The sequence below is a fragment of the Lampris incognitus genome, chromosome 12 (assembly GCF_029633865.1).
Source record: "Lampris incognitus isolate fLamInc1 chromosome 12, fLamInc1.hap2, whole genome shotgun sequence".
NCBI classification, from domain to species: domain Eukaryota; kingdom Metazoa; phylum Chordata; class Actinopteri; order Lampriformes; family Lampridae; genus Lampris; species Lampris incognitus.
This window is the reverse complement of record NC_079222.1, coordinates 3,905,499-3,930,325: the sequence shown is the minus strand read 5'-3', so window position 1 is coordinate 3,930,325 and position 24,827 is coordinate 3,905,499. Positions and strand designations below refer to the sequence as shown.

General features: G+C 44.6%; 1 protein-coding gene across 1 annotated transcript in view; it reads left to right on the top strand.

Moving 5' to 3' along the window:
• c6 (complement component 6) overlaps positions 1–24,827 on the top strand; it is a 43,263-nt gene that overhangs the window by 5,905 nt on the left and 12,531 nt on the right. The window contains exons 3-15 of the mRNA XM_056290843.1: positions 36–192; positions 2,837–2,981; positions 4,174–4,315; positions 5,094–5,232; positions 9,528–9,722; positions 11,752–11,995; positions 15,688–15,810; positions 17,303–17,469; positions 18,954–19,179; positions 20,109–20,277; positions 23,109–23,220; positions 23,394–23,526; positions 23,834–24,028. Of these exons, the coding sequence (XP_056146818.1) occupies positions 36–192; positions 2,837–2,981; positions 4,174–4,315; positions 5,094–5,232; positions 9,528–9,722; positions 11,752–11,995; positions 15,688–15,810; positions 17,303–17,469; positions 18,954–19,179; positions 20,109–20,277; positions 23,109–23,220; positions 23,394–23,526; positions 23,834–24,028 (2,147 nt within the window). The remainder of the gene's footprint in view (positions 1–35; positions 193–2,836; positions 2,982–4,173; positions 4,316–5,093; positions 5,233–9,527; positions 9,723–11,751; positions 11,996–15,687; positions 15,811–17,302; positions 17,470–18,953; positions 19,180–20,108; positions 20,278–23,108; positions 23,221–23,393; positions 23,527–23,833; positions 24,029–24,827) is intronic.

Here is a 24,827-nt window from a genome sequence, read left to right as displayed (position 1 = left end):
TGTTTTTTCTTTTTTTCCACGTTTTCTTTCTGCAGGAATATGCGTTATGACGACTACTACTGGAAGAATAGCTGTTTTCAGTTGTGCAAAACACATGACACAAAAGGGTGCAATGAGCAGGCTTGTCCAATTAACTGCCAGCTGACAGAATATGGGCCCTGGTCCGACTGCTCTCCATGTGCTAGGCAACAGGCAAGAACAGATGCAGACACTCATGTGTACACAGCCCCCCCACACACACACACACACTGACAACATTCATTCCCTAACCCTTAACCCTAACCTCAACCATCATAACTACATGCCTAACCCTAACCCTAACCCTAATCCTATTCCTAATCCTAATTCTAATTTTAATCCTAAAACAGACCCTTAAGGAAGTGAGGACCGTCCAAAATGTCCTGACTTTGGAAAAAATGTCCTCACTCTCAAACGGGTCCTCACAAAGATAGAAGTGCAATAACACACACGTGCTAGTTGGTTGTCCATGATGACCATCCTCTCCTATTTGTGTGTCCTTTGCGGCCTGAATAGTCCGATCCTGGGTGCATGGTTGCGGTTGCAGACCAGGCATGTAAAAGTGGTGCTGGGGGGGGGGGCAGGGGTAGCTTTGCGAGCATGCCCCTTCATGCCTCTCCACATGTTTTGCTACATAGTGTTGTGTGCACTGGTTTTCCAAATACTTCACTCCCTCGGAGACGTGAGAGTGCCAGATGGCGCAACAGGACGCAAGTTCATCCAAAGAAGAGGGGCTGATCTGGCGTCTTTTCAGTGTGGTCTTCATTTGGTCTTTGAACCGCTTCTTCTGCCCACCAGCAGTGCGTTGACCAAGGTGTAGTTGGCCATAGAGGACTTTACATGGGAGTCGTTGGCTGGGCATGTGCATTACATGCCTAAGCCACTTGAGTTGATGGTGGTTTAGGGTAGACTCCACGCTGCAACTGCCTGCCCGCTCCAACACCTCTGTGTGTGGCACTCTGTCCTCCTTGGCAATGGCTAGTAATGAAATCTCCCTACAGATGGATTTGTCTCCTTTGTTTTTATAGGTAGTCACAATGTTGGCATCTTTCCACTGTTGGGGACACACTTGCAACTCCACACCCCAAGGATGTAGAGATACAGTGTCCTTGTACAGAGGTAGCCTCCTTCCTTGAGGATTTCAGCTGGAATGTTATCAGGTCCACGGGTTTTATTGTTTTTCAGGGTCTTGACCGCATGCAGGATTCCTTTGAAGGTTGGTCTTGCAAAGTAGGCTGTTCAGGGAGCTCTGCCAGTACAGTTGAGTCCACTGGGGTGGGCTGGTTGAGCAGGGTATTAAAATGCTTGGCCCACCGCTGCACCAACAGGGTTTGGTCCTTGATAGGAGTTATTCCATCAGCAGACTTAACAAGTGCCAGGGAGCAGTTTCTAAGGCTATAGATGGTCTTAACCGCATCATAGAAACCATTCATGTCGTTCCTGTCTGCATGAGCCTGGATTTTGTTGGCTTTCAAAATCCAACACTCATTTTGCAGATTCCACAGAGTTGCTTGGACCTCAGACTGGAGGTCTTTCCATTGTTTCTTGAGAGGTTGGGATAGTGGGTTGTTGAAGGCGGCTCTGTGTGTCTTATGCATGTTGTCCAGGAGGGTGGAGATCTTTCACAGCTTGCTTTTTGTTGGGGTAAGCACCCTTAGCCTTTGTCTCCTCAGACTCACCCACAAGGCATTGGGGCAGTGATTGATAGGTGCCAGGGCATGTCCACCAGGGTGGGCCTGCACACCGTATCTCTGGGATCCACTGCTGGTCAGAGATCCCCTGCCAAGTTAGCCTGGGGCTGCAAGACTCCAGTTACCATGTATGGCCACGGGGAGGCGTGGCAGAGGTCTTGGTTAAGGAGAGGCTATGTACTGGTAAAGGAAGCCTTACATGCTAGGATGCTCCCCTATTTGCCACAAGGGCTAGCCAGCGGCAGCGAGCTAAAAGCAGGAGGGTTGTAAGCAGGTTGGAAGAACACATGCACCTTCCCTCCAACTACACACTGCTGCACTAGACGCATCACAACACCCTGTGGGCAGCCACACTGCACCTCCTCACACACACGCAGACAACTGTAGTCAATAAATACATCTACTCAGTCCACCAATGAGATAAGTGTGTCTCTAATAATCATGCATAACCATAATTCACACTGCAAGACAACATGATGTGCGCAGATACACCAATTGTGCTATTGGTGCAATAGGTGTTACTGGATTAAATGTTTGTTGTTGTGAGATTTATATTTATTTATAGATAGATTTATAGATAGAGTTATCCATTCATCCATTATCCAAGCCACTTATCCGAAGACGGGTCACGGGGATGCTGGAGCCTATCCCAGCAGTTATTGGGTGGCAGGTGGGGAGACACACTGGACAGGCTGCCAGTCCATCCCAGGGCATTTTTATATTTTTCTGTCTGATATTTATACAAAAAGGCAGACTTCATTATATTCCAGTCACTCTTTATAAACTGTACCAAAAGCTTTAGATGACCTCCTCTATTTACAGCCATAATCATAATTTGTGTCAATGTCTGTTTCTCTCAGTCTCTCTGTCTCCCTCTCTCTCTGTCTCTGTCTGTCTGTCTCTCTATCTGTCTCTCTCTGTGTCTCTCGCTGTCTGTCTCTCTGTCTCTCTCTCTCTTTATCTGTCTCTCTCTCTGCTTCTTTTCCTTGCCACCCCTCTTGCTCCATCCAACCCTTGTCCCTCCTTTTCACCCTCCCTCCCTTTTCTGTCCTCTTTCTATCTGATAGGGGTACTATTTCTCTCACTTTCCTCCGCTTATGCTCTCGGTCGTTGTGGTGTTGTTGCAGCTCCAGACTCGCTCTGTGCAGAGGCCATCCCAGTTTGGAGGTGAAGCGTGTAGTGTGGAGCTGACCAAAAGCAGACCCTGTTACCCTTCTACTGAATGCAAGTTAGCACCAATCGACTGCAGGGAAAACTTTCAGTGTGAGAACGGTATGATTGATTTCCATGCAGAGGTGTACGTTATTGTTGTGCAATATGATAATGCAACTAGTTCATAATTTGGAAAAACGTCAGTATGACAAATGCACAGTCACACATATACAAGCAAATACGCACACATTTGTTTAATTCTTGTGAGCACCATCATTGAAAAATCAGAAATCAGAAATGCTTTATTTGTTCCCCCAGCCCACAGCAGTGCAACACAAAGACAAAACACATCCAAAAACTACAAGTCTATCCAAACTAACACATATATCTAAACTAGAAAAAAAAATCAGTGTCCAGGAGAACGAACGCCAGCCAGGATGACTGTCGGAACTGCCGGTCTGCATGGGCTAGCAGTTAGCTTATACTGCCCCGCTTCCGGGTCCTGTCAGACCACCCTCGGTGTTATCTCTTTGGGTACAGCTTCGGTCAGGGCCGTGGTCCCTGGGCCCACAGGATGCAGCAGACCAAGCTCCCTCAGCCAGTCCAACGCCAGCTCTCCTAGCCAGAAGCCTGCGACACACCTCCCCACAGTCTAAAACAGACTAAAAACACAGTCAAGGCTAGGTGAGGTCACCACCAGACCGCCCTCGGTGTTATTGGAACTGCCGGTGTTATCGGAAATACATGGGCTAGCAGTTAGCTTAGCCTGCCCCACTTCCATGTCCTGTCAGACCGTCCTCGGTGTCACCTCTTCAGGCACAGCTCCTGGCAAGACCATGGTCCCTGGGCCCACGGGACCAGGGCCAGCTCTCCCAGCCATCAAACGAAGACACACTTAGACACAGATGTGGACAAAGACACCACATGGACGGTGCCGGGTGAGGCTGCCGCAAACCTGAATTCATGCCGCCAACTCCCCACACTGGAAGCGGAAGAATGACTACTTTCATTCCTAACCTCATATCTAACCTTAACGCAAAACCCAAATCCTAACCCGGAAGTAGGCCATCAAAGATGTGAGGACCAGCTGAACTGTCCTCACTTTGCAAAAATGTCCTCACTGCTAAAAATTCAAATTTCTCCTCACAAATATAGCTGAAGAATGTGTGTGTACACGCGTGCGTGCACAGATACAGGCACACAAACACATACGAAGTTACACGCAGTCAAGTAAGTACACAGAGACGACACACACAAGCAACCCACAGAAACATTTAGTGATGTCGATTTTCAAATGACAACTGTGCTGCAGGACGCTGTGTCAACGCAACACTGACGTGCAACAAACAAGATGACTGTGGAGACAACTCTGATGAAAGAAACTGCAATGACTTCAAAATAGTGTGTCCGGTGAACAGAAGAGTGGCCCCGGGGGCTGACCTCGCAGGAAACGGGTAGGCAACAGGTCATAAGTCAACCTTTACCTTTGACCCTCAGCTGTATTCAAATGATTGGAAATGATTACTCCCCTTTCCCCCCTGTTAAAATGCCTGCTGCCATGGTTTTTTGTTCCCTGCTGATGAGAGACTCCGTCTCTGCTGACCGTGCACTGACAACATTGAATCCATACATTACACACGTGCCCGTTTATATGTACATTACACAAGTCAGATCCCACGACCTGAATGGGATTGAGCAGGCAAAGGGAATGACTGAAGAAAAATCAAAGGGCGTCCGGGTGGTGTAGCGGTCTATTCTGTTGCCTACCAACAGGGGGCTCGCCGGTTCGAATCTCCGTGTTACCTCCAGTTTGGTCGGGCGTCCCTACAGACACAACTGGCCGTGTCTGCGGGTGGGAAGCCGGATGTGGGTATGTATCCTGGTCGCTGCACTAGCGCCTCCTCAGGTCAGTCGGGGCACCTGTTCAGGGGGGAGGGGGAACTGGGGGGAATAGCCTGATCCTCCCACGTGCTACGTCCCCCTGGTGAAACTCCTCACTGTCAGGTGAAAAGAAGCGGCTGGTGACTCCACATGTATTGGAGGAGGCGTGTGGTAGTCTGCAGCCCTCCCCGGATTGGCAGAGGGGGTGGAGCAGAGACCGGGACGGCTCGGAAGAGCGGGGTAATTGGACAGGTACAATTGGGGAGAAAAAGGGGGGTTAATACCATAAAAAAAATCACAGGGTCTTTCGTTTGCATCCTTATTTGGATTCTGACTGTGATGGGCACACAGGTTTGATGCTTTGGCAGAGGAGCCACGGGGAGCAGTGCTGGACAACATGTTCATGGGAGACACCTGCACCATCAAGAGGCCCAAATCATCCAATCTCTACTACCGACAGCCTCACAACTTTGAAAGCTTCGACATCAAGGTACCCAAATATGTGGATGCGCCTGATTGCTGCTGTTTGTCCGCACCCGCCATCTTTAGCTATGGATGCTAAATAGTAATAAATAATGCGTCCGGGTGGAGTACCAGTCTGTTCCATTGCCTACCACCACGGGGATCGCCGGTTCGAATCCCCGTGTTATCTCCCGCTTGGTCGGGCGTCCCTACAGACACAGTTGGCCGTGTCTGCGGGTGGGGAGCTGGATGTGGGTATGTGTCCTGGTTGCTTGTCGTGGCAATTATTTAATTCCACTCTGACATTAAATGAGGAGCGAGACAAAAACCTCTTACAGTATTGTCACACGATTTTAATATATGTTCAACGAACAGACACAAGCTCAGGCACTTGTGCGTGCCCTGATCTCAAAGCACACCATCTTTACACCATAGAACAACGCCCATTGCTCTGATCACAATGATTTGTACCCAGAGTCTCTTTTGACATGGATAGGGGGTAGTTTTTTATTACAATGGTGCATACTTAAGAGCTTCGTCATCGTCCTGTCTTGGAGGAGACAACTTGCCCTGGTGAACTCCTGCTGGGTGAACTCCTGCTGGGTGAACCTCCTGCTGGGTAACAGAGCTTGTTTATTGTCCCCAAGAGGTTATCTCACCTTCTGCCATGACCCTCAAATGGCTTTCACACCTCCCTCTGTTATCAGGCCCTTACCATTTGGCATAAGAAGAGACACTTTTAAACCCCCCCCCTTGTCCTACTACATACGAGCCCCCAGACATCTGTTCACACAATGCAAGCATAGTATATCTGATCTGTGGTCAAAGATTAAAAGTAAGCAACATACAAATATGAATTGCCCTCACAATCTCCCCTTTTGATTACTTTTAATCAACAGTGGATATATGTGTTGGGGAACATCTTACCTCACTCAGAATGACTGCGAGGTCTGTCTGTCAGTTGTAAGCCAACTGACACACATCAGGTTCATATCAACACACTCCACACAAACCCAGCAGTCAGACAGGAGTCACAATCATCCCATGTCCTTTCCAGCCAAACATCTCACCTCACGGTTGACTAGAAATGAGTGAAAGACTGGAGAGGTGACCTACACTAATCTGAGCGGTTACATCACAAGAAAAACCCGGTGTTGACCTGTGCTCAATGCTCAAAATCCATCTAAACCCAACATAGTCCCCGGTAACATCAAACAATGAGTAAATGATGACACAATAAATGGGAGATATGTGCACAACAGACTGGTTTTAACACAAGGAGAGGAAGGAAACAACCCTCAATAAAGGAAGGGATCAGGGGGAACTACTCTATCAAGGGAGGTGACTGCAGATGCTTGCTAAAATCCTTGTCATCATCATCATCATCACAATAATATGGTGGGACCCGGGGATCAGGAGACTATTTAACTTGCACAGCATTAAGTACGGTCTTAATACAGTATTTATGGATCACCCAGATCATACACATAATGACAAAAACAATAACGAAAAACAGAAGGATTCCCAAAATCAGAGTACCCATAAATGACGCACCCACAGATACCAAGGGGCCAAGCAGCCTTGTTCAGTATCATGTTTCAATTCTGATATTTAAGCATCGTTGCTAGTAACATATGCACAGCATACAGTGGAGATGCACCACCCTGTGAGGCTAGCAGAAGCTCTAACACCATCCTGTCTTCAGTTGCTACACGTATGGCATCATCCAAGCGTCTCGTTTTAGATACGGTTGATACGCACTAGTGGTGAAGGGCGCTGGCAAATGACGTTAGAAGAGACAGCAGGTGATGTGTCTTAGTCAGGTTGGCCATCTTTGGTAGGGGTCATACACAGGAACTCACATAGGAAGATCCAAGCGGTCTCAGGTCACACAGTCAGTTCTCCTGGGAAACAACTCAGCCACTAATAAGGCGTTATAATAAATAAGTGTAATAATCTGCCGTGAAAGGTTCCCCTATGCAGCTTTAACATTTTCACAATTTGTGAGGAAGCCTGGCCTGAGTGGCTAAAATGTAGGAGGCAGACTCCAAACCCTTTCTGTAAAAACGATTTGCTTACAGGGCGTCGCCGCATATGAAATGAAAGAATGAACGAGAAAGCAAATGAACCAAATAGTTAACACATCTTAACTGAAACACTCCCAATAACTGAATTTAATTAACAAATAAACCAAACTCAACTCATGACAATTGAACTGAAATTAACATCATGTGCACACATCTACACCCTGATGTCCTGCAACCCCCGGACACCTCCCAAAACTGCTGCTGTTATACTGCCTTCGAGTTGATCAGCAGCACCTGAGTTTAGGCTGCACCACCGTGGCAGGGAAGGGCAACTCACACACTTTGTCCCACAACTGAACACGATAAAACTGAGACCACTGACTTCAGCCGTGAGAAAGACAGGGCACCTTGATTCCCTGTCAATCAAGACTGCGAGTCAAGCCAGAAATATGGATGTCATTACAGACTTAGAGGTACATTTCTAAAGACAGGAAGAAGGTTTATGTCTAAAGAAGAGATGGACAAACTCATCCATGCCTAACCTCTATGCTTTTTACGTATCACGTAAAGCGCTTTGGGAAGCGAGCTATAATCAGGACTCACCTCTTCAGACTCCATCTGTGATTTATGATGTGTGTTTTTCTTGCCCTTTTGTATGTGTTTAACTGGGAGAGTACTGCTGGCGTCATGCGTGGCTGCCGCTTCTCCCTCTGGTAGCCCCCCTTCCCATCCACCCCTGTTCGTTGTGCTGCGTTTATCTGTCGTCTTGCTTCACCCCGTTTATTATAAAGCCACTTTGAGTATTAGAAAAGCGTTATATAAGTTTAATTTATTATTATTATCATCATAATTATTATTATTATCACCATTATCATCATTATTATTATTATTATTATTATTACTATATAAATTAACGTGCCTTTCCTTGTCTTAAAAGAAGCTATTATTATTATCATCATCATCATCACCATCAGTATTATTATTTCTACTATATCATCATCATCATCATCATTATTATTATTAGATTATTATTATCATCATCATCACATCATCATTATTATTATTATCATCATCATCATCATCATCATTATTATTATCATCATCACCATCACCATCAGTATTATTATTTCTACTATATCATCATCATCATCATCATTATTATTATTAGATTATTATGATCATCATAATCACATCATCATTATTATTATCATCATCATCATTATTATTATCATCATCATCATCATCATTATTAATATCATCATCATCATTATTAGTATTATTATCATCATCTTTATCATTATTAATATTATCATCATCATCATCATCATTATTAGTATTATTATTATAATACAAAGTTCCTTTAACTTCATGCCTTAATCCAACATAATAAGCAGGCGGGTCCATTCCTTGGGCCTCGGGTTAGAATGAGGTAGAAGTCTATGTGATGGACAGTGCCTTTCTTAGGATATGAGATGTTCCCAGTAGTGCCGTCTTCTGTACTTCCTGTATTCTGATGTTACCTGGTGGGATCCGTTGGGTGTATTTCTCCATCCCTTTTTTTACAAGCCCCAGGGCTCCTATCACTACTGGTCTTGTTGTGGTTTTTGCAAGTCCCAGGGCTCCTATCACTACTGGTCTTGTTGTGGTTTTTGCAAGTCCCAGGGCTCCTATCACTACTGGTCTTGTTGTGGTTTTTACAAGTCCCAGGGCTCCTATCACTACTGGTCTTGTTGTGGTTTTTACAAGTCCCAGGGCTCCTATCACTACTGGTCTTGTTGTGGTTTTTACAAGTCCCAGGGCTCCTATCACTACTGGTCTTGTTGTGGTTTTTACAAGTCCCAGGGCTCCTATCACTACTGGTCTTGTTGTGGTTTTCATTCCCCACATTCGGTCAGTCTGGATTTCAAGGTCTTTATATTTGGACAGTTTTTCAGTTACTTTTACTGAGGTGCTCCTTTCAGTCAGGATGGACATGTCGATGAGTAGGCAGCTTTTTTCTTTTTTGTTCTTGATGATGACGTCTGGTCTGTTGGCCTTCACTTCAGGATCTGTCTGTATTGGCATGTCCCATAAGATTGTGATGTCGCCTTTTTCTGTTTTGTAATAATAATAATAATAAAACAGAATAAAAACATTTTTATTATAACTATCATCATCATTATTATTATGTTTGGTATTAGCATTATTACCACTCATAATTGCAATAGTGGTGGTGTAATATTTTGTGTTTTGTTCCTGGTATTGTTATGATGTTGTGCGTTCTTCATGTTCACTGTGTTCTGTATTTGTTTGGCAGGTGGGGGTCTCAGATGATTTCAGGGTGGAGCCCCAGCCGGTGCAAACGGAGACATGGAGTGTGAAGAACGACAGATCCCACACCACTACTGAACAGGGACCCAACACTTTTTTGTTCCTCCTGTTTTACGGCGGAAGCAGCTCTCGAAACTCTGTCAAATCTCACACCGCCGCTTTTGAGGCTTCAAAGAAAAAGGCAAGATGATCTGATCGACATTTACAGTCCAACATTCACACAGGAACACACACGCGCTGCCCCAAAGCGTCAGAATAGAGAAGCACACACCGTATTCAGTAACAGCCTGGGAAACTGATAGAAGTACAGACCCAATTCCAATGACGTTGGGACGTTGCGTAAAACGTAAATAAAAACAGAATACAATGATTTGCAAATCCTTTTCGACCTATATTCAATTGAATACACTACAAAGACAAGATATTTAATGTTCAAACTGATAAACTTTATTGTTTTTTTGCAAATATTCACTCATTTTGAAGAAGCTGGGACAGGGGCATGTTCACCACTGTGTTACATCACCTTTCCTTTTAACAACACTCAGTAAGCGTTTGGGAACTGAGGACACTAACTGTTGAAGCTTTGTAGGTGGAATTCTTTCCCATTCTTGCTTGATGTACGACTTCAGTTGCTCAGCAGTCCGGGGTCTCCGTTGTCGTATTGTGCGCTTCATAATGCGCCACACATTTTCAATGGGAGACAGGTCTGGACTGCAGGCAGGCCTGGACTGCAGGCAGGCCAGTCCAGTAACCACACTCTTTCACTACGAAGCCCCGCTGTTGCAACACGTGCAGAATGTGGCTTGGCTTTGTCTTGCTGAAATAAGCAGGGACGTCCCTGAAAAAGACGTCGCTTGGATGGCAGCATATGTTGCTCCAAAACCTGTATGTACCTTTCAGCATTAATGGTGCCTTCACAGATGTGCAAGTTACCCATGATGCCATGGGCACTAACACCCCCCATACCATCACAGATGCTGGCTTTTGGACTTTGTGCTGAGAACAATCTGGATGGGCCTTTTCCTCTTTAGCCCGGAGGACATAACGTCCATGATTTCCAAAAACAATGTGAGATGTGGACTCGTCAGACCACAGCACACTTGTCCACTTTGCGTCAGTCCATCTCAGATGAGCTCGGGCCAGAGAAGCCGGTGGTGTTTCTGGGTGGTGTTGATATATGGCTTTGGCTTTGCATGGTAGAGTTTTAACTATCACTTGTAGATGTAGCGACCAACTGTGTTAACTGACGATGGTTTTCCCAAGTGCTCCTGAGCCCACGTGGTCATATCCTTTACACAATGATGTCGGTTTTTAATGCAGTGCCGCCTGAGGGGTCGAAGGTCACGGGCATCCAGTGTTGGTTTTGGGCCTTGCCGCTTACATGCAGAGATTTCTCCGGATTCTCTGAATCTTGTGATGATATTATGGACGGTAGATGATGAAATCCCTAAATTCCTTGCAGTTGTACGTTGAGAAACGTTGTTCTTAAACTGTTGGACTATTTGCTCACGCCGTTGTTCACAAAGTGGTGACCCTCGCCCCATCCTTGCTTGTGAACGACTGAGCCTTTCGGGGATGCTCCTTTTATACCCAATCATGACACTCCCCTGTTCCCAGTTAACCTGTTCACCTGTGGAATGTTCCAGACAGGTGGTTTTTGAGCATTCCTCAACTTTCCCAGTCTGTTGTTGCCCCTGTCCCAGCTTCTTTGGAACGTGTTGCAGGCATCACATTCAAAATGAGCGAATATTTGCAAAAAACAATAAAGTTGATCAGTTTGAAGATTAAATATCTTGTCTTTGTAGTGTATTCATTTGAATACAGGTCGAAAAGGATTTGCAAATCCTTGTATTCTGTTTTTATTCACGTTTTACACAACGTCCCAACTTCACTGGAATTGGGGTTTGTAGGTCATATCTGTTGTTATTGCTCGTAGTGGTGGAGTTGATTTGGCTTCTTCTTCTTCCTTCTTCCATTTACTTCTTTCTCTTTCTCTGCATCATCTACTTCATCATCTACTTCTTCATCACCGTTTTTTTCTTGTTAACCATCTACACCGTCATCTCCTCTCACTTCTTCTGTTTTCCCCGTGCCTTCTTCATGTCCTTCTTTCTTTTATTCTGGGTCTTCTACTTCATCATTGTTTTTTCACTCATTTCTTTCTTTTGTCTTATGTTCTTCTTCCTCTCCTTATCTGTTTTATCATCCAGGACTCTCAGTTCATCCGGGTGCATCAGGTTCTGCCAGTGTCAAAGTTTAAGGTGAGGGACTCGGGGGATCTCGTTCTGTCTGGGCCTTTTCTGCAGTATCTCCATGCCCTTCCCCTCGACTACAACTATGCCCTCTACAGAGATATCTTCCAGCGCTTCGGCACGCACTACTACGGCTCAGGGACACTAGGAGGCCACTATGACCTGCTGTACCAGTACAGCCGAGAGGAACTCATTAGCTCAGGTAATGCACGGCAGCGGAGCCCCATGAGCAAAACTCAGAATGACACTTACAATAGAAAACATGGGATTACTCAGATCAGACTGGTTCTGACACTTCCCAAGTTTATTTTTAACTTATGTTTATTGGATTTTGCATTTTACAAATCACAGAATCAACATGAAATAAATCCAGTATAATTCCCATCCCCCCTGCTCCCTAACATGTCTCCAACCACCCTACCCACCCACCACCCTCCAAAATCACATCAAGTACAAATAAATATACAACAGATATACACCGACATCATTCACATAAACACAGACTAGGGAGAAAAGAAAAAAAGAAAAAAATAAAAATTAATTAATAATAAAAATACACTCATTTTTATCTTTTTAAACTAATTCTTAATTAGACTGCTACAGTTCTGCTCCAACCAGGAAATGATGAGGTGATGAACCATCCCAGTCTGGTATTTGGGTTAGGTTATCATAGTAGGCAAGAAAAGGCCTCCAGAATCTTTCACATTTATTTGCATTCCCCTTCAATGTAAATGTGTTTTTTTTTCAAGCTTCAGGTAAAACATAATAGCTATCTGGTATGGGATGGTGGCACCGCCCTCTTCCAGTTGAGGAGGATGAGACTTGGAGCTAACATAGTAGCAAAGGCAACCATACTGCACTTGTCAGTCGACCACACTGCACCCTCTGGCCTCAGTCCAGAGAGGGCAGGGCGATACGGGCTAAGGTACAGTTGTCATATTATACATGTCACTAAGGGATTCAAACACCTTTTCCCAAAAAGTCTGAAGGCATGAGCATGACCAAAACATGTGCAGCCAGTCTGCAGTGGTGGTCTTACATCGATCACAGGTGGGATTAATGTTTGGGTATATCCTTGCCAGTTTCTCCTTAGTGAGATGAAGACGATGAACTAGCTTGACTTGTATTAGACCATGTCCAGCACAAGGAGATGAGGAGTGTACTACAGTTAAGGTCAAAATTATTAGCCCCCTTTATAAAATCAAACAAAACCCTTAACTTTTCCATGGAAATGACCATAACCAAAAGTGTTTATAGTTTAATTGCCTCCAAAAGAAAAAAGACAAAATCTCCACTAAGCTTGATTAAGATATTTTACTGATGTGCTGAACTGAAACAAGAAAAAACAAAAATGATAAGGCCAAAATTATTAGCACTCTGACAATTAAGTCAATAGTTTAACCTTTCTGACTCACATCTGACAACAACCACTTATGGTGATTTCTAACTAGGTTGGCACATGTCTCTTGAGGGATCTCAGCCCATTCTTCCCAAGGCAAATTGTTCCTGCTCATCCAAATTGCGTAGTTTTCCAGCATGGACATTAACCTTGAGCTTCCGCCACAGATCCTCAATAGGATTGAGATCTGGGCTCTGAGAGGGCCACTCCGGGACCTTGATTTTGGTGTCCTTCAAAAAGTTTTGGACCAACTTTGATGTGTGCTTCGGGTCATTGTTTTGCTGGAAGACCCAGCAGCGACCTAAAGCTAGACTGGCAGCAGATTTCTTTACGTTATCCCTCAAAATGTCAACATAATCTTCTTTCTTCGTGATCCCATGCACCCGAACAAGGTTCCCTGTGCCTGAAGCAGCAAAACAGCCCCACAGCATTATGCCCCCACCACCATGTTTAACTGTGGCAACTGTGTTTTTAGGGTTGGAGGCCTCTCCCTTCCTTCACCAATCAAAAGCAACATCCATGTGCCCAAACAGCTCAAGTTTAGTCTCGTCAGACCAAAGGACAGACTTCCAAAACTCATGCCCATGTTTCAAATGTTCACGGGCAAACTTCAGTCTGGCTCTGATGTGCCGCTGTGTGAGCAATGGAGTTTTTCTTGGACGATGACCTCGAAGCCCACCACGATGAAGAGCCCTCACAACAGTCTTCCTTGAAACATCAAGTCCAAAAGAGGCCAGTTCAGCAACAATCATCTTGGCAGAGATCCGGGGATTGTTGTTGACATCTCGGGTGACTATTTTCCTCGCCAAAGTTTTTGAAGTCTTGGACTTTCCGCCACGCCCAGGTTCGTTTCTAACAGAATTTGTCTCCTTGTGCTTTAGAAAGATGCAACGCACAGTTGTTCTAGACACTGACACGCTTGGAAATGGCAGTATAGCCTCCCCCTTTAAGTTGAGCATCCACTATCTTCTCTCTAAGTTCCAGACTGGTTTCTTTACTTTTTGGCATGATGAAATTACTTCTTACCAAGAATTTGAGTAGTCCCTCTCAATCAAGTGTTCAGGTGCCACTAGCCCTGTTCACTGGAGTCCCTTAAGTAAAGTTCAATGCTGATTGATTGCTCAGGTGTGGTTTGAAAGCAAAAATCACACGGGGGCTAATAATTTTGACCACCTCAATGTTCACTACATTTAGTATAAAGCAAACCTGAAGATTTATTTTACATTCCAAAATGTACCAAATAGGGGCCTTAACATTGATGAATGTTTCACTTTGTAAAGTTGTATGAATGATGCAAACATTGGGCAGAATTTTAGGGAAATGTTCCATAGTTCCTTGGGGGCTAATAATTTTGACCTTAACTGTAGGTCGAGAATTGAAGTGCACTGGTCCTCTGCCAAAGACAGGCCTAGGTCTTGTTCCCAAATTGTCCTCAGTTTCTTTAAAGATTGTGGGTTAATAGTGTTAATTACATCATATATCCAGGAGATGACCCCTCTGGGACTAGTATTAAATCCTAAATGAGAATCCAAGAGGGTGCTTGGAGGTTGCTCTGGGAAAGGGTGGAGCCTTTTTGTACAAATGGGAGTGTGGCAGGGCATCCTTTTCTGACAATTGTCCAATTGATGCAAACACTCCATTTATAATCTTCAACAACTCTGATGCTGTTCCCATGCCAGGCCCGAAGAGCCAGGTCTGACATATAGGGGCTGGAAAAGCCAGGTCTGACATAGAGGGGCTGAAAAGCCAGGCCTGACACAGAGGGGCTGAAAAGCCAGGTCTGACATAGAGTCCATGCCAGGCACGAAAAGCCAGGTCTGACATAGAGGGGCTGAAAAGCCAGGTGTGACACAGAGGGGCTGAAAAGCCAGGTCTGACATAGAGTCCATGCCAGGCACGAAAAGCCAGGTCTGACATAGAAGGGCTGAAAAGCCAGGTATGACACAGAGGGGCTGAAAAGCCAGGTCTGACATAGAGGGGCTGAAAAGCCAGGTCTGACATAGAGTCCATGCCAGGCACAAAAAGCCAGGTCTGACATAGAGGGGCTGAAAAGATGATTTGCAACAATAGGAGCCTGAAGTGAAGCGTTCTGCAACTCAAAATGTTTGCGAAACTGTACTAAAAAAAAAAGTCCCTAGGTATGAATGTGTGTGTGTGTGTGTGTGTGTGTGTGTGTGTGTGTGTGTGTGTGTGTGTGTGTGTGGTGGTGGTGGCCCTGTGATTGCCTGGCTCCAGCATCCCCGCGACCCCGAGAGCAGGATAAGCGGTTCAGATAAGTGGTGGATGGATTGATGACTTGCTCATGGGTAGTTTGAAGGGCTGAGGGAGCCAGGGCAGCTGCATTTCATTGCATTTGACGGTACATGCTACCTTTAATACATACGTATATGACGACGAAGGGAAACTTGAACTTACATGAGTCATTACCAGTGAGTGGATTTCAACAAGGAGGTTCTGGTCTTGGTGAGATTTTACATGCTGTGTTTCTCCTGCAGGTGAAACAGAGGAGCATGTCAAAGGATGCCTGAAGGATGAAACCACCTGGACCGTCATTCTCTACACCGAACACAGGAGCGTCACCAGATGCAAGAACAACAAGATGACGGAAAAATATCAAGGTTCAGTTTTCCTTCAAATCACACAAGTCTTTTGAGTAGACAAGGCATTCAGCGCAACATGATAACGAGCCAGGTCAGTGCAGCAAGAGGCCACGACCTGCTGAATAACAGAAGCAGCAGCGATGTGAAATGATGCATTAAGCGGAAGACGCCAGCACTACTTACCAAACGGAAAACAATATCATGGCAGTTTTTGGCATATTCTTTATTTTCCAAATATTTTATTTTATTTTCAGATAGCTTTTTGATAGATAGACACAAACATTTTCAAACCCATCTCAGTACTTGTGTTGCACATGCCATCACTTTTCTCTAACCTGTCTTTCCTGTCCCATCATTCTGTACTGTAGAAAAAGCAAAAACTGCCATCTTCAAAACAAAAACCTCTCCCTGGGGGGATATATATATATATATATATATATATATATATATATATACACACACACACACACACACACACACACATATATATATATGTATATATATATGTGTGTGTGTGTGTGTGTGTATATATGTATATATGTGTGTATATATGTATATATGTATACGTATATATATATATGTATGTATATATATATATGTACACACACACACACACATATATATACACATATACATATATACATATAAAAGAATGTCTAAATGTCTTGATGCATGCTCAATAATCCAGGTAAGCAAATCAAAGAAGGTTGAATCAGTTCAGCTGGTCAGACAGACAGGTCATCCTGGGAAGGACTGGATGTACTGAAGTAAATAACATACGGCAGTCTGAGGACGGATGTCCTTGCCTGCCTAAGTGTTTGTTTCCTTATTATGTGGAACTGGCACATGGGAAGGACCAAGTGTCCGCCCTGTGATGGCCTGGCGGCCTGTCCAGGGTGTCTCCCCGCTTGCTGCCCAATGACTGCTGGGAAAGACTTCAGCATCCTGGGATAAGGATTGGGATAAGTGGCTTGGATAATGGATGGATGGATGGATTTTCTTTTGCCTTTTCTCCCTAATTGCACCTGGCAGATTACCCCACTCTTCCGAGCCGTCCCGGTCACTGCTGCACCCCCTCTGCTGATCCGGGGAGGGCTGCAGACTACCACATGCCTCCTCCGATACATGTGGAGTCGCCAGCCGCTTCTTTTCACCTGACAGTGAGGAGTTTCACCAGGGGGACGTAGCACGTGGGAGGATCAAGCTATTCCCCCCAGTTCCCCCTCCCACCCAAACAGGCGCCCCGACTGACCAGAGGAGGCGCTAGTGCAGCGACCAGGACACATACCCACATCTGGCTTCCCACCCGCAGACACGGCCAATTGTGTCTGTAGGGACGCCCGACCAAGCCGGAGGTAACACGGGGATTCGAACCTGTGATCCCCGTGTTGGTATGCAACGGAATAGACCGGCACACTAACCGGACGCCCCATCTCCCTGAAATATTTCCTGAACATTCATGTTATGCTTTTGATTTGCTATTTCCTTGCCTTGTGTGCATCTGCCTCAGGGTCTTACATTCAGTCGGCAGAGAAGTCTCTCTCCATGGTGAGAGGAGGCCGTGCGAGGGAGGCTGCGGCTCTGGCCTGGGAGAGGAAAGGTCCTCCTCCTGACAGTACAACCTACATAAACTGGGCGAAGTCAGTCATAGACAACCCTGCTGTCGTGGACTATGAGGTTAGATGGTTTTAGAGCCCTTCACTTTCAGTACATCAGTTCTAGTATAAATATATGACTAAAAAGTGTTTTTCATAAACTTCCAGTGTAGTTTGTGCAGAATGTGTGTTGAATTCATATGTTCAGTGGGCCGTGTACAAAAGTGTCTGGATGTTGAAAAAAATCTATCTGACTGCTATAGCAGATAATTAAAAAAAACTTGCCTCAGGAAATAGCTACACTCAACAGTTTTGTTTTGAATGTAATCACAATAACTGATATCCTAAAATAAAAACTACTACTACTACTACCAGTTTTGCCTGCTCCCGTTAGGGGGCGCCACAGCGGATCATCCATCTCAATCTCTTCCTGTCTTCTGCATCTTCCTCTGTCACACCAGCCACCTGCATGTCTTCCCTCACCAATTCCATAAACCTCCTCTTTGGCCTTCCTCTTCTCCTCTTCCCTGGCAGCTCCATATTCAGCATCCTTCTCCCAGTATACCCAGCATCTCTCCTCCACACATGTCCAAACCATCTCAATCTTGCCTCTCTTGCTTTGTCTCCAAACTGTCCAACCTGAGCTGTCCCTCTAATATACTCATTCCTAATCCTGTCCTTCTTCATCACTCCCAATGAAAATCTTATCATCTTCATCTCTGCCACCTCCAGCCCCACCTCCTGTCTTTTCATCAGTGCCACTGTCTCCAAACCATACAACATAGCTGGTCTCACAACCATCTTGTAAACCTTCCCTTTAACTCTTGCTGGTACCCTTCTGTCACACATCACTCCTGACACTCTTCTCCACCCACTCCACCCTGCCTGCACTCTCTTCTTCACCTCTCTTCTGCACTCCCCGTTACTTTGGACAGTCAACCCCAAGTATTTAAACTCATAGGCCTTCATCACCTGTACTCCTTGCATCCTCACCATTCCACTGTCCTCCCCGTCATTCTGCTCCTCCTGACTTTCATTCCTCTTCTCTCCAGTGCATGCCTCCACCCTTTCAGGCTCTCCTCAACCTGCACCCTACTCTCACTACAAATCATAATGTCATCTGCAAACATCATAGTCCACGGGGACTATGATGTCCGTCAACCTGTCCATCACTGTTGCAAACAAGAAAGGGCTAAGAGCCGATCCTTGATGTAACCCCACCTCCACCTTGAACCATCTGTCATTCCACTGTCACACTGCCCTCATACATATCCTGCACCACTCCTACATACTTCTCTGCAACTCCCGACTTCCTCATACAATACCACACCTCCTCTCTCGGCACCCTGTCATGTGTTTTCTCTAAATCCACAAAGACACAATGTACCTCCTGACCTTCTCTATACTTCTCCATCAACATTCTCAAAGCAAACATCACATATGTGGTGCAAATTTGTTTGTTTTTATATCCTAATATAAAAATACATTGTAGTAATTTCTTAGAGGGTAATAAGGAATCTCTAATATAATTATTTATTCAATATTTTTGTCTATGTTTTTGTCCAGTTGCTGCCCATTTTGAATTTAGTCAAAGGGATCCCTTGTGCAGCCACAAAGAGGAGGCACCTAAGAAAAGCCCTGATGCAGTACCTGGAAGAGTTTGACAGCTGCAAGTGTGCTCCCTGCCCCAACAATGCCAGAGCAGTGCTCTCTGGCACTGAATGCAAGTGCATCTGTCAAACTGGCACGTATGGCTCCAACTGTGAACAACGAGCCCCAGACTATACCTCAGGTACATTTGGGCTGCCCACACTTATCATTGTGCTTTGGTGCTCCAAAATCCTCTAGACTAGACTAGATTAGACTAGACTAGACTAGACTAGGGTAGGGTAGTCTAGACTAGACTAGACTGGGGTAGATTAGACTACTAGATTTGACTAGGGTAGATTAGACTAGACTAGACTAGGATAGATTAGACTCAACTAGATTAGGGTAGATTAGACTAGATTAGAATAGACTGGAGTAGACTAGGGTATGGTAGACTAGACTAGGGTAGATTAGACTACTAGACTAGACTAGGGTAGATTGGACTAGACTAGATTAGGATAGATTAGACTCGACTAGACTAGGGTAGGTTAGACTAGACTAGACTAGACTAGGTGATATTAGATAACATTACATGAGGACAGGAAATACCCAGAGTAGAGTATATTTTAGTAGAGAGGACTTGAGTAGGGCATGGTAGATAATGACACACCTTATTTTCAGATTGACCTCACAGTCTATCAATACTGCCATAACTCCAGTTTTGATTGTTTCAGGATTTTACAGGAAACAGTAGATTAAATTGTGTGGACCATTACTTGGTGTGCACCATTACCCCTTGTCTTATAAAATCCCTTCAGACACATTGTTTGAGTTAATCGACACATTATCATTGATATCATAGTTTGTTTGTTTTTTTGTTGCTCAAATCATGTAAAGGTAACTTTTAAGAGGCTTTCGTTTGATAATTTGGTTTAACTCCAATAGAATAGAATAGACGAACAAGGACTTTTGAAAGGTGGGCTTCATATAGAGATGCCATATAAACAATCTAGCTTTGAGGCTGCTGGGTATAGTTATGATAAATGTGAATTTTGCCTGTGAAAGAAAGTTGGTCTTGGTCATACCAATGTAACTGTCATGTGTTGAAAGCATACGGGTGTGTATTTCCCACAGACACTGTAGATGGATCCTGGAGCTGTTGGAGTTCATGGAGTAGCTGTGGTTCTGCAATGAGGAGACATCGGACGAGGCAGTGTGATAACCCAGCTCCTCTGAAAGGAGGCGAGCCCTGCCAAGGACCTGCCACACAGCAGGAGCCATGCCACATCTCCCTTTTTGAAAAGTAAGACAGATAGTTGGCTGAACAGAGAGGGAATAGAAAAAAAATAAAGAAATTCAGCTTATGCTCAAATGCCGAAATGTCCTAAATCGTTTTCGGATGCGCTTTTATGGACTTTTGTCATGTTGAATTTACAGTAAAGGCTTTATTTTGTAAAATTGGGTGTCATCTGCATTGCAATGTTAAGAAATACAGTCGAAGCAACAAATAATGTTGGCCTGGGGAACCATAGAGAAAAGAAGATAGACCTAAAATGACCACTGGGGCACTCCACTTTTCTTTTTTTTTGAATGGCATAAGGTAAACCAGTCAAGGGTTGAGCCACAGATACCTACCCAGTACTTGGGCCTATCAACTATAATGCCATGGTCAGTCATGTCATAAGATGCACTTATGTCAAGCAGCGTCACTATTGAGCGTTCATCATCATCAGTAAACATTAAAATGTCACTCAAAACCTTTAGAGGAGATGTTTGAGGTGCTCGATCACCAGTGAAAACAAGATTGGAATTAATGAAATAAATAATGTCCTTCGGCTGCTTCCAAAAGCTGATTAATAATCTCTCTCAGAGTCTTTGACATGAATGGTAATTTAGACATTTGTCTGGAGTTCATTGGTAAGGACTGGTGGAGCCCAGGTTTTCCAGCAGGAGTAGGACAGTAACCATCCTGAAGTCATCTGAATCACAAGAGGTGAGGGCGGTTATTGGCAAATCATTTATTTGCAGGGAGTTGTGTCTAGGGGACAAGATGGCGGGTGTAGTATATGTGAGACAATGTCAGTAAGAGCCTGATATAAATTGGATGCAAACTACATTCGTGTAAATGGAGAGACATGAAGTTATAAAAGCAGAGCACCAGGGGCTAATATGTTGGCTGCAGCACACAGGGCTTTTAAGACTGTGGTAAAACGAGGGAACACCTAACCTGCAGCTACTAGTTAGCAAACATCAGTTGTGTCGCAGCTCACTGCAGTTCTCTACGAGGCCTCTGGATGACGGTAGCTGTCAGGAACTTTGCATCCATCTACCACTTTACAAATCCATTACAAACCCAACACATTTCTCCAAACCCACCTTCTCAATTCAAAAATGTTCATGATGTGATACTCCAAACCAGTAAATGTCCTCCAACCCATACGACCACATATAGGTCGTATACCCTCTAATACGACCCACAGCAGCGTTTCCTAAATTAGCGCCCCTACTGGTGGCAGGATATATGCCACATCTGCGTTTCGCCTCTCTGCATTGTGGGTTTTTGTCTCCTTGTTGACATCCTTTGTACAACGCCTCATAGACAGGCTAGTAAAGGTAAGTCGTCAGTAAATACTGATAAAAACAATGTGAGAACAATAGAATATGTAGTCGGAGTGTTTTTGTGTTGTTTCGCTGTCTAGTATAACAGCTAAGTTTCCTATCGGCAGCACGACCACTAGAGGTCGTGCTTTAAAACGTAACTATAGGTCTTAATAAGCTGTTTTTACAAACGACAATATGGAGTCGTTCTTTTGGTGGAGGACAGTCTTCAAAATCATGATTTTTAGTATCTCTTGGTATCAGTTTTTAAGCTACAGCAAGTATCGCGCAAGGTTTACAGCTTGATCTGTTCACTTTATGGCAGGTTTGCATGTTTTTAAGCCATTTTGATTGAAAAATAAACGAAAAATGGGACTGATTAAAGTTCATGCCTTATTAATTGTATGTTTCAATCAAAAACCATATTTGTAGACAACACAACACCCGGGCTTGAAGAAGGTTGAATCAGTTCATCTGGACACAACGTTTATTAACAGAAACGTTGCATCATCATCTAAGTGACCTCTTCAGTCTCACCTGACTGCAGGTACCCCCACCCTTATAAACAATACAGTGACTGCAGGTACCCCCACCCTTATAAACAATACAGTGACTGCAGGTACCCCCACCCTTATAAACAACACAGTGACTGCAGGTACCCCACCCTTATAAACAATACAGTGGCATAACGACCCAAACCAACGACCAGTTTCATATGCAAATATGGGCGTGAAACTCTGGTTTATGGTCACGTCCATATTTGCATATGAGACCAATCGTTGGTTTGGGTCGTTATGCCACTGTATTGTTTATAAGGGTGGGGGTACCTGCAGTCACTGTATTGCTTATAAGGGTGGGGACACCTGCAGTCACTGTATTGTTTATAAGGGTGGGGACACCTGCAGTCACTGTATTGCTTATAAGGGTGGGGGTACCTGCAGTCACTGTATTGCTTATAAGGGTGGGGGTACCTGCAGTCACTGTATTGTTTATAAGGGTGGGGGTACCTGCAGTCACTGTATTGCTTATAAGGGTGGGGGTACCTGCAGTCACTGTATTGTTTATAAGGGTGGGGGTACCTGCAGTCACTGTATTGTTTATAAGGGTGGGGGTACCTGCAGTCAGGTGAGACTGAAGATGTCACTTAGATGATGATGAAACGTATCTGTTAATAAACGTTGTGTCCAGATGAACTGATTCAACCTTTGATTTTCTTACCTGGATTATCGAACATGGATAAAGACACAATGCCCAGGCCTATTCTCAATGATTGAAAATGATAGCAGTTAGAAAACAGAAATGTCAAATAATAAACACTAGCAAGAACTGCAAGAAAATGCACGAACAACCTTGTGGTATTACATGATATTTCATGTAATTTAGTATTATATTAGTACATTTTGGTTATTGTCACATTTTCCCCTACAACTTGTGCCACATGATTTACTGTTGCGTTATTATATTAACCTTATGATGGTAGTGACCAGGCATGTATGTTGTATGTGTCTAACTTTACGTTTGTATGCTTTACTGTAGACAAGATACCTGTGATAATGATGATGACTTCACCGTGGGAAGGAGGGACGAGCTTCCTCCTGGTGTGAAGGGATGTCTGCGACCCAAGAAACCAAGCAACGCTTTTCTTCGGGTAAAGTTAAACAGCAATGGATCGATAGATAGACAGACAGATAGATAGACAGACAGACAGATAGACAGACAAGTTCTCTAAAATTATCATTAGCAACGTAAGACCGACATGAAAGAGTAATAACTTGTCAGGTCTTTTTTTCCCCCCCTCATCTACCTGTTACACTGAGGCAGAAAGCGAAGCTGTACTATGACTTTGGTGAAGATGAGGAGTTTCAGTGTTTCACAGGGTTTGAGATGGAGGGATTCCCTTTCATCAACTGTCTTCCTGATGAGACCTGGACTACACCTAGAGGAAGCTGTATCAGTAAGTCTTTCTTTGTGTGCCTCTCCAGCTCTGAGATGTGATACTTCATCTGAACAGACAGACAAATATTTGGTGCATCTTTTATCTTTCTCATTGTTACCTGTGCTGTAATTTCAAATGGGAATTCTCTCTGGAGGAAAACAAGCAAAAAAAAGAAAAAAAGAAAAAAGGAATCAATGTGTAATTTCAAAATGGGTCTCAAGTTACTCAGTTGCTTGGCATCAAACTTATCTACATATATCACCATATCCCACGCTGCCATCAACAGAAGATTGAATTTCCCTTTCTAATTTCTCCTGTGCTATAGGAAAGGTGTGCCCTGCACCGGAAGTACCTGCAGGGATAACCCTGTTCCCGCCCAAAGAGGAGTACCGCATCGGCCAGTCACTGGGCTTTACCTGTGAAGAGGCTGGCCTTGTGCCGTTCCCAACTGGCTTCTATAGGTGCTCAAGCAGTCTCACCTGGCAGCCACCAATACCTGCTGAGTTGCGCTGCTCTGATGGTAAAGTAGTAGTAGTAGTAGTAGTAGTAGTAGTACTAATAATAGTACCTCTTCACTGCCAGCTGTTTCCGGCTTCGGCCTTCGTGAGAGTTAGTTTCGTGAGATCAATAAATGCTGTCTATTCTTTCTATTTCTTCGCTATATTCTGCCCTAACCTCTTCATTTGTCCTGATGATTTCACTATTTTCTGTGTTTAGTCCACGTATCGCTAGAGTCTCTAGTTTTCTTTCTCAGACGACTCTTGTGTTTACTAGGCAGCCTCTTGCTCCTAGTTTGTTACTAGCTTCGAGCTTCGCCTAGCTTAGCAGTTGGCTCCATGGCATTTGCAGCCAAAGCAGCCTCGTTAAAACGATGGTGTGCTGCAGGTCCGCGGTGGTGTAGCGGTCTAAGCATCGGCTTTGTGTCGATGCAGTTGCCCACTGGGGACCGGGGTTCGCGCCCCGGTCTCGTCAGAGCCGACTATGGCCGGACTCGATGAAGCAGCAATAACTGGCAGCGCTGTCTTCGGGAGGGGGACGGAATCGGCTTGTGTTCGCCACATGAATGCGTCTCTGGGTGTGTGTGGGGGAAAAGCAGTGGTTCGGCCTGGAGTCGCCTCCCCACTTTCGTGACGAGGCGACTCCTTCCAGACTGCTGGCCGGAGAGATGCAGTTGGCGAACGCATGCAGTACGAGGGTGAGTGTTTGAACTAAAATAGGGATCGATTGGCTGCTAAAATTGGGAAAAATCAGAAATAAATTTATAGAAAAAAACAAACGATGGTGTGTGGTGACTGTTCTGCATACAGATAGGTTGTCTC